Here is a 13700-nt window from a genome sequence, read left to right on the forward strand (position 1 = left end):
AGAAATCATAGCTAACTGGCTAAGTAGTTAAACTAAACTAGCAGCTTAAATCAGCTTGATGAACAAACCTGGTACCTTCCCAGACCTATAAGTTTTGGGGTTCTAATAAAGTGGCCTCTGTTTCACATACTCTTGTATCTAGGTGGATACGGTCTTGTAGCCTTGTTCACAGGTTTATATTGGGTTGGAATAAGATAAGATTGAATTATTGCTCTGTAACCACTGCAGATCTTCTGTGTCCTACAAAGGAATTCTCTAACAGTGTGGTATTCTCAGTGAGTTTTTAGTCTCAGCATTCAGGCCCAAGATCTCTCAACAGATGGCTCATGGATTAAAACATGTACTCATTGCTTTGGACTGTAGGCATGAAAATCTGTTAGCAGACAGAAGCACAATATGATCTCTTCCAGAGTTTGGTTTATGGATTTATGGTGGGAAGCATTTTGCCATTCCCTCATGTGGATTTTGACATTTGCATCATTAGTGGGAATAGATTGAATAATAATCCATGAAGCTGTGACGGGAACCACTCCAACGAGCCGCAGAATGAGAGGGAAAAGCTGTTTCTAGTGTTTGGCTCTCCATCTACATCTATGTCAGGGCTGCTTCTTGGAGAAACGAAAGCCATTCAGTGTGAAACCCTCCCATGTGATTCTCAGACCGTTTGGTAGGAAAAATAAAGTCGTGGACTTGGCTGAGACATGTGAGGGTGGTTTTGAGATCTCTCTCTCTCTCTCTCTCTCTCTCTCTCTCTCTCTCTCTCTCTCTCTCTCTCCGTCCTTCCCTCCCCTTTTTTCTGTGTGAAGGGTTCTTGGGAAGAGGCGGAGGAGGGTTCTGAAGGTCGAGTTGAAAGCGGGCTGCTGGAAAGGCCAGGGCAGCCGTGCTCCTCAATCAGCCCTTTGTCTCCGTGCAGTTCTGCCAGGGCCTCGTCCCATAAAGCCTCCACAGTTCTGCCGCGCTGCTGTAGCGCTCAAACAAGTTTGGGGAATTAAGAATTCAGAATGCCTTTTTTCCACGTTGACTCTAACCACCCCACTGCCTCCTCCCCAACTCATGTCTTTTAGGAGCTGGAGAGTGCTCAGCAGTCCTTGAACTGGGGATTTCCCTCATGGAAAAAGTGAGCGGGAGCAAGGCCCAGGAATACAAGCACAATTCCCTTTTAGAGAGCAGAAAGGTGGTTAGCAAGCTTCTGGCCATGCTGCCGGGAGTTAGGGAGCTGACAGGGATTCCTGATCTGATCTGAAAGTTTGGAATTGGAAAGGGAAAATGTGTGATTTAATTAGCATTGGCTATATTAAGCCCAAGCTAAGTCTGATCCTTCCTTAAGGCTGTTTTACTCCATTACTCTTGATATCCTCCACTGTCATAGCGGTGACATAAAAGTTTGCAAGCAGTTTAAATAACTACAGCGTGGAACTGTTTTAAAGCCAGCAGCCGCTCGTAATATCTGCAGTGTCAGTGTTTTGCAGTTAAGCTAGCTGAGTCTTGTTGAAACAGTTAGCCACATCAAACATACAGCTAACAACTTGAAATATATGAAATATCATAAAATGCTCATTTAAACCTAACAATTCCTTTCTCTGCTCTCTTTTGGGGGTGTGAGTTAACAGCTCCTGGTTCTCGCATTGTTATAAAGGTTGGGCCAACCCATTTATCAAAAGACATTGTCCAAACAACTGTAACGCTAAGCTAGCATCCAGTCTCTGACAATGTTAGCAGTGCTTTCTGAACTTTGCCCACATGTTTGTACATCTAAGTGAAATAAAAACAGCTACAGATAAAGATGTGACACTAAACATGTGTTAACTAATGCTATATTAACAGAGCGTGGTGGAAAAGTGTAGCTGGCTAGCTAGGTAGCTAGCCAAGCGAGCTGCTGCCTGAGCTAGAGTAACAAAACTGGAACCTAACCAGCATTTACAAGTCAGCTGACTTTATCTGGTATGGCTTTATCATTTGAAGCAAGCTTTCAGCAATTTAGGCTGTTTTAACCTGTGCTTCTAGTTTTTATCACCAACCTTTTATTAAAGAAATAAGAGCAAACTACGACTCTTGTCGTCTCACATAAAGAACAATGGGGCACATGCAAAAGATGTATAAGAAGAAGTTGACATTTAAGAACCTTTTTCAAGCTATTATGTTACAAATATCAGGTCAGTACATTGCCTACGACTGATTTGGTGGCTCAAAGTTGAATCAGAGGTGACTTGGGTTTCTGTCTGCTACTGCAAGCTCGTACAAGAGATTAGATTAGCTCCAGCTCAGTGCCATAGCTTTGATGCTTCTTTCTGATGTTCCCTTCATTCGATTCATGTTTTCTGTGCTGCTGCCTTGAAGCCAGACCGGAGCAAGCCGCCAGTGAGTCAGGGCTCGCTCATACTCTACTTCTACTTCTTTCTCTTTATTTCTGCCTGGGTTTGAGACTGAAGCGTGATGTTGCGGTAACGCAACCTCTCCTCAGGCTGCAGGACAGGAGTGGGCGGCCACCTTGCGCAAGTGCAGGGTGTAATTAGGAGAAACTGAGCCGTATTTGGAAAAGCACTCTCCCTCTAAGAATGCAGCCAAGCATGGCTGCTGGTTCACAATGAAGTTGTGTGTACAGAGCAAATGGGTTTGACCATCTGGTTGTGTTGGGAGACCAAATAGTGTGATAGATCAGCAAACACTGCGTGTCAGCCTGTCCACGTGAGGCAGTGATTCTGAGTACAGGAATGGAATTGTTACAGAAAGTCAGCAAGAAAGGATGAATGCAAATATGTCATGGAAATGTGTTCGTTTAACCGTTTCCAAAGCTTCCCTCAATGAATCCAAGTGCTTGTGATGGAACCTAACAAATACATGTGGTTGTTGGGGACTTTGAGGAGAAATTTGGAACCAAACTAGCTTGTAAGATATCAACCACTTTATTGAAACAAGATGTTCTTGTTCCTTTTGTGCTGCATTTAAGTTCATTTGCATTTATTCTAATAATATTATGGTGTTTGTACAAGCAAGAGGGAACTTATTACTAAGCTTAATGGTTTTAAATGATGTACTTGGGTGCCTAAGATGTTTGCGCAGTGCTGCGTATAGATTTTAATTTTTCAAAAAAACAGCTTAACGTGTTTGATGACTTCTAGTTTAACCAAATATATTTTATTGATTTGCAGTCATGTACTCTTACTGTGGCATTATCACACTAGCAATCTCTTACATTAACCACTTTTAATCATCATTCCTGGTCATGTTTTAATGGTCACTCCTAACTAAACATACCTAAACCAGCTTCTGCTTGGGAGAGTCAAACGGATCAAGTTAAAACTAGGGGTGCACTCATATGGGAATTGTGGGTCAGTGCCAGTAGATAAACTTGTATAATATGTAGAAATATGTACTACATGTAACTGAATCAAAAGCAATGAAGAATCAATAAGATGAACATATATATATTTACACTACACTTATCTAATCACTAACACTGTCTATTAAAGATCTTCACCTCTTTTTGCTCACTGTATTTTATTACAAACTTTTTTTCAGCAGGTTTAGTGTTGTGTAGACTCTGTGTTGAGTTGTAGGTATTTTTCTACTTGTTGTATTTGTTTTAGGTCTCAATGCATAGATAACTTCAGATATTCTGAAGTAACGACAAGCACTTTTGTAAGTCGCTCTGGATAAGAGCGTCTGCTAAATGCCATAAATGTAAATGTAAATATATATGTGTGTGTGTGTGTGTGTGTACATGAGCACAGTCAGCTCCTTTATAGACCCCCTGTCTAGTCCACATAGAACAAGGCTCCCCATGGTAAGTAGCAGCTAGCTGTAAGAAAGACTACAAATATTGACTTCCTTGCCTCACCCAGAGTGACCGACTGAAACCAGAAGCAGGCAAACCCACCCAGAAGAGGTGTTGGCATGTGAACGAGAATGGGACGCCCACAGGGCCGCAGCTATTTAAAGCTCTTTCAGTTGTTAAGACTACAGAGATTGTTCATGAAAACCTCTATCGAAAGGGACTCCTAGTCTGTGTAGACGTTAGAACGTCCATACAGTGAGTTCTTACTTTGGTACTGCAAGTCTGGATTTGTACTGGACCTGAAACTGCCTTTAGGATTGTCTTAATGCAGTGGTTTGGCCAGAAGTCAAATGTGCGCAATTTTCCTCTTAGCACAAATGCTACCAGGTTAATGTACCTAAAAAGTATTGTAAACTAATAAACCACCAATGCATAATCTCCATAAATAAATCACCTTGAACCTTGTTGACTTGTTTAATGACCTCAAATAGACTTGATTATATGATTTCTAACACTGTACACACAAACAAAGATGAGCAAGTTGCACCCTGTTGGTGTGACATACTATAATCTGTACTATAATCTGTAATACATTATTTAATCCTTAAAATGAATGATTGTATGTAGCAAAGCTAAAAACATTACCAGCAGCCTAAAGTCTACATTTTGTGTGTACTTTTGGAGGATGTGTTGTATGTGGTGCTGTATAGAACCATTTTCTAAATTTTCATGTTGTCCCTTAATTTGAATCTTTTTAGGTGTGTATGGCTGTAAAAAAAACTGCAGAATTACAAATTATTATACAGATTACCGATAATAATGTGTCACATGGTGTCAAACTAATATAAGAATGTCTATTTTGACCTAGTCGATATCTGCTTAGCTGCAATGGTCTTATAGCGCCAGTGCAAACCTAAAGAAGCAAACTTTAGACACTAAACAAGTCTTTACTGATCAACTACAGTCACTGCCCTAAGTGGATTATCATCACTAATATCCTCTTTGCATGTATATGATATACAAATACTATATACGTCCCTATTAAATGTACACTATGTGTGATATGAGATTTCTTCTGAAATTAAGGGTCTTTGGGGTGAGTTTATCCCCTCTGTACTGCAGTAACAGCTTCTACTCTTCTAGGAAAGCTTTCTGATTCTGGTTCCAGTCAGGAGTCATCATGTCAAATTTTTCTCAAGAATTTTTTATTTCGTAGGTGCAAATAAAATGTAAGAAATTAGTTATTACTTGTTGAGGAAGTATGTGGTTATTTCAGTGTTACTTAGAGAGAACAGCACGTTATTTTGGCAGAAATTCAAGAGAATAAGTAATTGTTTTGACTATGTTTTGAAACACATGTTCATTTTTGGCTGGCAGTTTGAGCTACACTTGAGCTCTGTGCTGAGTGCATTTGGAAAGCATGCAACGTTGTTAAATGCCTGTTTCATGTCACTCAGCACATCCTGCTCGTTTATGAACTGTATGACTTTTGACCTCAATGTGAATTTGAATTTCGTCAAATCGTTTTTTGAAGACTTTTTTTTTTTTTTGTTAATTTCCTTCATTAAATAAAAACAATGGGACATGGCAAAAGTTCACAAATGAATTACACACAAATATTTTCCCAAAAAAAACTCACTGTCTCAACACAAAGTTTTAGTAAATCATAGTGTAGATGAAGAGAGATACACTATATTGCCAAAAGTATTCACTCACTCATCCAGATCATTGAATGTTATACTGCCGCAGCTGTATGAAACAAAGCACCTAGGTCTGCAGACTGCTTCTACACACATTTATGAAAGAATGGGTCGCTCTCAGGAGCTCAGTGAATTCCAGCATGGCACCATGATAGGATGCCACCTGTGCAACAAGTCCAGTCATGAAATTTCCTCACTACTAAATATTCCACAGTCAACTGTCAGTGGGGTTATAACAAAGTGGAAGCGATTGGGAACGACAGCAACTCAGCCACGGAGCAGTCAGCCACGTAAAATGACAGAGCGGGGTCAGCGGATGCTGAGGCACATAGTGCAAAGGGGCAACTTTCTGCAGAGTCAATCGCTACAGACCTCCAAACTTCATGTGGCCTTCAGATCAGATCAAGAACAACGTAGAGAGCTTCTTGAAATGGGTTTCCATGGCTGAGCAGCTGCATCCAAGCCTTACATCATCAAGCTCAATGCAAAGTGTCGAATGCAGTGGTGTAAAGCACCGCCACTGGACTCTAGAGCAGTGGAGATGTGTTCTCTGGAGTGACGAATCACGCTTCTCCGTCTGGCAAACTGATAGTTGAGTCTGGGTTTGGCGGTTGCCAGAAGAATGGTACTTGTCTGACTGCATTGTGCCAAGTGTAAAATTTAGTGGAGTTGGGCTTGGCCCCTTAGTTCCAGTGAAAGGAACTCTTAATGCTTCAGCACCAAGAGATTTTGGACAATTTCATGCTCCCAATTTTGTGTGAGCAGTTTGGGGACGGCCCCTTCCTATTTCAACATGACTGCACACCAGTGCACAAAGCAAGGTCTGTAAAGACATGGATGAGCGAGTTTGGTGTGGAAGAACATGACTGGTCTGCACAGAGTCCTGACCTCAACTTGATAGAACACCTTTGGGATGAATTAGAGCGGAGACTGTGAGCCAGGCCTTCTCATCCAACATCAGTGTCTGACCTCACAAATGCATTTCTGGAAGAATGGTCAAAAATTCCCATAAACATACTCCTAACTCTTGTGGAAAGCCTTCCCAGAAGAGTTGAAGCCGTTATAGCTGCAAAGGATGAGCCGACATCACATTAAACCCTGTGGATTAGGAATGGAATGTAACTCAAGTTCATACGCGTGTGAAGGCAGACGAGCGAATGCTTTTGGAAATATAATGTATGAACCTGCTAGTACCATTATCTGATTTTTCCATATCACACATGTGCAGAGCACTCTATTCAAATGTAGCAGGACTCTCCTAATGGTGTGTTTGAAATTCAGAAGAGAATGTTTAAAAATAATTTAAAAAAAAGCCTACCTCTACATTCATTCACTCCTACTCTCCCTTCACCATTAAAGCAAAGACGTGTCCTGATTTGATATTGTTCTTAATTCAAATGGGTGTCTTTTATTACATGCACTGTCTCTGTGGTTGTCTTTTATTTATGTCGCTTTGTGAAGTGTTTCAGAGATCCAAAGCCTCTTTAAACAAATTCCCAGTTTTTTTTTTTTTTGTTTTTTTTTTTTATGGCCACTTGCAGTTAGCCGCAAAAAGGCCCAGAGATGCAGATGGGAAATTGAGCTCATGTGTCTTTGGCCTTAAAATTTGGCTTGTATACCCATTCTCTCTGTGGCTCAGTCTGACAGTCTCTTTTGCTTGCAGTTTACTATCGGGTGCTGGTGAACTTCACAGACTCGTTCACATACGGGCCTGAGCTTGATGACATCTTCTCCACTTCTTTCCAGGAAATCTCGGCTGCTGTCGTGGACACGGTGCGTATTATCAGGCCTGCATCTTCTGACTTTTGCAGGAGGCACTTTAGGGGTTTTAACATCTCCTGTTCTTCAACATGCCATGTCTGTCTTGGACTATTTAATGGTCAGTCCTATTAGTTTGATCAGGAGGGTTAGAGCAGGGAAAACACCAAAAATGTGCATGCAGTGGTAGTCTAGGAGCAAAATTGAGAATCATTGCTTTAGATCAAGGTGGCTACCCACAAATACATTTCATTTGGCCCACCAGTAATTTACCCTAACCCCACCCTCTCGCCCAATGTGAGAACAAGTAAATTGACGTACTATACAGACCTTTTCAAACTTATTTTCCTTAAAAAAAAAAAAAAAATATATATATATATATATATATATATATATATATATATATATATATATATATATATATATATTTGTGAAGTGTTTCAGTAAGAAAACATAGTTCTATCAAGGCACACATAGTCATTAGGTTGTGGTGTTATTCAACATTTTCTGTAAAGTTAAAATTTAAAATGACTTTTAGGGATATTTAAAAATATGTTTTGTAAAAGTAAAATTTATTTCAGAAAAAAAAAACCCGTTACATCTGGCTTGCAGGCCAGAGTTGACCCATGAGGGTGCTTGATTTGGCCTGCTCAGTTACCCTCGCCGAATGAGAGAACAAGCATTTTCTTATGCCATTTGCAGTAATGTTACTTAGATCCTGAAATGCGCAAAATGTAACCAACATCTAAGACTAAACTTGAGAACTACAGAGGTATAGTAACATCTCTGTGCATTCCAAGTATCCTGAAAAAAGCTGGGAAGCTGTAATAAAGACAAAGGGTAGACAAAATAAATTGTTCTGTGTTGCTCCTGTGCTATTTTCTATTAGAATTATTAATTCTGTAGTCTGAAGTGTTTTAATAACAAAAATGCTAATGTTATAAAATGCATGTGTCAGAACTTGGCTTAAAACCTGTCTACCTTCATTATTTGTATATCATTTTGACTTTTTCACCCTTGGCCCACCAAAAAGATTGCACTTTGACCCTGCAAGACAAAAGTTTGGGCACATTGATCACTTTTTTTTTTCTTCTTATGATGGACAGTAGTCATTATAAGTTAAGTGATACTTTTTAATCCCACAAACGGGGAAATTCCACCTCCTAACCCATCCGTGAAGTGAAACACCACATACACACTAGTGAATAGACACACACTAGGGGGCAGTGAGCACACTTGCCCGGAGCGGTGGGCAGCCCTATCCATGGGGCCCGGGGAGCAATTGGGGGTTAGGTGTCTTGCTCAAGAACACCTCGGTCATGGACTGTCGGCCCTGGGCATCGAACCGGCAACCTTCGGGTCACAGGGCCAGTTCCCTAACCTCCAGCCCACGACTGACCCCTTTATAATCATAAATATTGATTCCAATCAGTACTAAACTGTGATTTGGATTGATAGCAGCAGTTAGACCCACTCAATGTCTCATAAAGTCAGTGGCTGTGATTGATGCTGTTTTTGTCTCCCACAGCTTGAGTCGGAATACCAAAAGATCCCAGGCACCCAGACCGTCAATGTCGTCCTCATCAAGTAAAGATGATTAGCAACTCTTTTCATATTGTGTATTTTGATGACTACATCTTCTGTCTTGGCTGACTTCTCTTAATCTCTTCAAAGGAAAATTGGTAACAATGTGTTTGTGGAGCTGGATGTGGGCTCAGATGACAACAATAATGAGGCACAGATCCGAGACATTATTTACTCTGTGGTTAGCGAAGGAAGCATCGCCTCCTACGTGACCTCTGTCCTGGGCTTCCAGTTCAGGCGCCTCGGTGAACGTAAGTACAGCATACAGTGGCAGAAGCCCATGTTTCTGCAATTATAGGCTGTCCACAACATCATCATCTACAAGAGAGTCCCATAATCGAAGATGTATCTGATCAGTGTTCCTTATGTCTTAGTTAGAAGTTAGAAGACTAGACCCCCCCCCCCCCCCCCTTCTGATAATGCACTTTGGTGGTACATTATAACCACTTTTTTTCTTCAGCTGGTGAATACAGAAGGAACACATAGCTAGTGTTAATACTAGGAAGTTGAATATTTTGTTGCTACTGTATTATTGTAGCAGTTTCCTTTAAATCATCATTGAAATGGAGTGAATAGAGAAAAGAAATATCTCATTAGATTAAAAGGACAGCAATCTAAAAGTTAAAAGTAGCAAGTTATCTGTCTACCTAACCAGATATCTTACCTCAGGTTTGGCCACTTCATCTGGCTGAGAGGAAGATTTTCTCTGCTCTCTGAATAAAGATAAAATAACGGATCAGTTCATTTTGTTGGATGACCTTACACTAATGCTAGCTTGGTTGTATTTGTTAGCGTATAAATGGGTGGCTAGGAAAGCAGTCAGGATTGAGTGAAACCACAGAGATTTCCAATGATTGTATGATGCATTTCTTTAATGCATGCTGGGTAATGTAGTGAAAGAACATTGAAAACATGAAAACAAAACACTGAATTCTGTTGAACTGATGAGGCTGAGGAATTGAATGCTTATGCTAATGAGGAATACGATAAGCTAGTTTTAGGATGGGATGCCTCATTAGTAGATTAATTAGCTGCTTAGATTTTGTCATCTTGACAAAACTGAGAGAACAGCAGCCAAATAGCTACTTTGGGAATAACCCAAGCAAAAGCCAAACCTTTCAGGTGTTTAACCTCTTTCAGCAGTGGCCAATTTACAGGTGGAAAGGTGGAATTGATTTGAAAATTTTTCATTAATAAAATTAAATGAAAAACTTAGGAAACACAGAGTCATGTTGGCTCTCTGGACATAAAATGTTGTGACTGTGTGTTGAGCTGCTAGTGAGCAATGATGGGTGAAAGGGGAGGGGTGAGAACCCCACACTTCTCTGGAAAAACAACCATGCTGAGGACGGACAGCACGCCTACACCTTTCTTTATATCAAAGAAATGAAAAGATAATAAAAATAGCATGATAAACACAATAAAACACTTTTATAAATGTTTACTTCTTTTAAAACAAGCAGAAATTTTAGAAGATTTTATGGCTACTGTGAAAAAGGCTTAAACCACCTTTGGGTTTAATAGTTTGGAAAAGAAAACTGTTCATACCAAGAATGTTTGGAGAACCTACTTGAGGTATTAGCTCAAAGATGTTTTATGTTAGCCAGATTTAATAAACCTAGATATGTGAGAAATAACAGTGAAAATCAAATATAACACTTTCTTTATGAAAGAAGGCAAAGTACCCAAACTTTTTGATGAGCAGTGTATGTTCGATGCAGTCACAGTGGCCTTTCTGAGGTCATGCAGAAAGCGTTATGGATCATTTCTGTGTCTGGTTTATAGCTGAAAAACCCCCTCATATGGAGCCTCTGTCCTGGCCAGGTTTGTACTGTGCCATGCTTACTGCATGGAGCCTGTGGAGTGCAGTTGTTCTCACTTCTCAGAAACTTTGCTAGGGCACCTCAGAGAATGTGATGGATTTGACAAGGAATGGACCTTGCATGCTTGCACCCACATATCTTAATTGTGGTTGGATGAGAAGACTGAGATGCTTTGCATGCTTGGCCTCATGGCCAGTGATGCTGAATCCCATGAATGCAGCTCTCCTGTAGTGTTGTCTGCTGAAGTGTGATCATGATCGACTGTATCTTAAGTAGATAGCAAGGCATGTCAAATTGCTTTTTCCCTGATGACTGCGATCCACATAGCTGGATTGTATTGTTCCTTATGTATGATCTGCTAGAAAGAGACTGCATGTTTTGCGGCAAAGGTCAGAGTGTTTTCTTGGAAATGAGAGAGAAAAAAGAGAGAACACCAGGTTGTTTTCAATTGTATGGAAGGGTTATCAGCTTCATATCATAATGCTAGAGATAAAGTGCGTATTCTCCACAGTTAGATGTGGGTAGTGAAGCCTAAACTCATACGCAAGTAAAATATTATAATGACACACAGACAACAATGTAATAACTCAAGTAGAAAAGTAAAAGGAAAAGTAGCCTATCCAAAAAAAAAAGTATGAGGACAAGTGCAAAAGTAGCAGGTCAGAAAACTTCCTCTAGAACCGAGGAACGTCTTCGCTTATCAGGCATCTATCAGCATTGTTACTGATGTTTTTTAGATGCTATGATTCTCTTTACGGTCGTTTTGGTCTACAGTAAACCACTGAAGCTCAAAAGTGTGAGGTATGACCAACAGCCAAGCAAAGTGCTGATCCAGAAGAGCAGATCAGACCCCCGAAAGGGGATTAGGAACTGAGTGAGGAAGTTTACATGTACAAAATAATCTGATAACGGCCAAAACTCAATGATTCAATCGACGCATTTACAAGCAATTCAGTAATCTGATAATGAGAAAGCTACTGGTCTATATGAGTCACTCAGTAATCAGATCTCAGCCTAAGAACCACATGGTTATTAAACTTCTTCCCCTTTTTTAAAATGGAATTCCACGTCAGAATCGCATTCCAAGTCGTTCGTTATGGTGTTGATGGGAACGAGACATCTGAAGTTTTTAACGCTGCTAAAAGTTGCATCACTGAACGTTATTACACAAAATGGTTTTAGTCTAAAACATTTTAAATTGCATTCTTATTACCCAGAGAAAACTTAGTTTGTAAGATTTATCACTATTCCGTATTTTCTATTAATATAACTGTCATATCCCTGCTGTCAGAACAAAACCTTGCATGTCCATTTTTGTCTGGTTTTTTTTGTTAGTTTTTGACATAATTTGAAAATGCCTGTTGCCCTTTACAGTGTGTATACATTTCACAATGACTAGACCAAAAGAAACAGCCCAAAATTGCTTCCTCTGGTTCCATTGACTCAGATCAAAAGTAAAGTAGTTTTTCCTTCTCCTGTAAAGTTTCATTTTGGAAATACAAGGTTTTGTTCCAACAGCAGTGATATACTTTATATACTTCTAAAAAGAGATGGGTAGGTGGTTTAAAACAGTACCCGTGGTTCCTATCACCACCACTGTAAACACAACGGCGCTGGTAAATTTCTCTTCAGTGAACTTCAGTTTCACATCAAACCACTCTAAATGACTTTGTGTACATCTCAAACATATTGTTAGGCTTTGAAAAATCAGAATTTTTCTTTTAACATGGAGTCCTTTTAATAGTAAATATTTACTTTTATATGGCTCCAAATTGCACATAACATGGTCATTTATCACCATTTCATGGCTTTAGTACTAAAAAAAAAAAAGAATTTAGTGTTTGAAAAGCTTCCAGTAGCAAAAGTAGTGTTTCAGTTTTGTACATGCACAGATGTAGGGGAAAAAAAAACAGATAAATGGTATACATTTATATTACACAGCTTATTGAGCTGAAATCCAGATTTCTTTATTACATTTTTTTAAAATTTGACTACTGGTTTAGTCTAGCGTAAGAAAGTGTGCTGAATACATGAGAAGTTCAATAATGGAATAACTGCCAAAATTGAATAATGATTGTATTATTGGTGTGCAAGTAAATGCCCTCAGTGTGAAGAACTAAATAGGACTGAATAAAATGTAAATTACTTCACACAAATACTTGAGTAGAAGTAAAATCTTATAAATTGAATGTACAAACCTATCAAATTTTTACATACATGATGTGAACTTGTAGCTACCCACCTCTGTCCACAGTACATTTTAACTTTCACTTGAAACTTTTTCTCAGTGTTTGGAAATCTCCTAAAGTTTGCTGTATCTGACTGATTTGTGAGCATGATGTTCTGATGCTGGATCACGTAGTGAGTCTTATTCCACTCACATTTACTATCTCTAACCCTGTTAGTCCCGGGAACTGTGCGGTCCTGCTTGGCAGATGAGTTTGCCTGTAATAACGGAATGTGTATCCCTCTGGACTACGTCTGTGACAAGAGAGCCGACTGTTCGGACATGAGCGATGAGGAAAATTGTGGTGAGTAGAAACACACTGTTTGGATTTTGTCCACTCAACTGTAAACTTCAAGGCCTGAGTTTAGTACAACAATTATGAGTTCATCACTTGCGTAACCGCATAACCAACATGTTAGCTCACAAAAATTCATAGAAGTTACCACCAAAAATTTCACAAGGCTTGTACAAAAATAATACTGAGCACTGATTGCAGTTTATTTGGATTTCAAAACCTTATAATGAGTGGTATCTCAAAGATGAAAAGAAAAGGTTTTTGTTTTTGTTTTTTTTGGTTTGTTTGTTTGTTTGTTTTTTTTACAAAAACTAATTTTGCAAAGTCTTACAGGTGACAAGCACACTCAACCAGTCACCTTTGTCTCTTTCTTTGATATAGTCTTGTGAGGCCACACATGGTCTTGTATGAGAATATACATCAAGGGACAACCTTTTAGTGCTGGATTACAGTGAAATCTGCTGAAACAAGGGCCTCTCTAAACCCTGACCCCAAACTCCTCTCAGCCGTACTCTTTAAATATCCACAGTACAATCAA

At 39.5% G+C, this 13700-nt stretch overlaps 1 protein-coding gene across 1 annotated transcript in view; it reads left to right on the forward strand.

Moving 5' to 3' along the window:
• Positions 1-13700, forward strand: part of hspg2 (heparan sulfate proteoglycan 2) — a 186473-nt gene that overhangs the window by 67289 nt on the left and 105484 nt on the right. Inside the window, exons 4-7 of the mRNA XM_037541607.1 lie at positions 7139-7248; positions 8762-8820; positions 8908-9068; positions 13046-13171. Of these exons, the coding sequence (XP_037397504.1) occupies positions 7139-7248; positions 8762-8820; positions 8908-9068; positions 13046-13171 (456 nt within the window). The remainder of the gene's footprint in view (positions 1-7138; positions 7249-8761; positions 8821-8907; positions 9069-13045; positions 13172-13700) is intronic.

Source organism: Pygocentrus nattereri, chromosome 9 (genome assembly GCF_015220715.1).
Source record: "Pygocentrus nattereri isolate fPygNat1 chromosome 9, fPygNat1.pri, whole genome shotgun sequence".
Classification (NCBI taxonomy): Eukaryota; Metazoa; Chordata; class Actinopteri; order Characiformes; family Serrasalmidae; genus Pygocentrus; species Pygocentrus nattereri.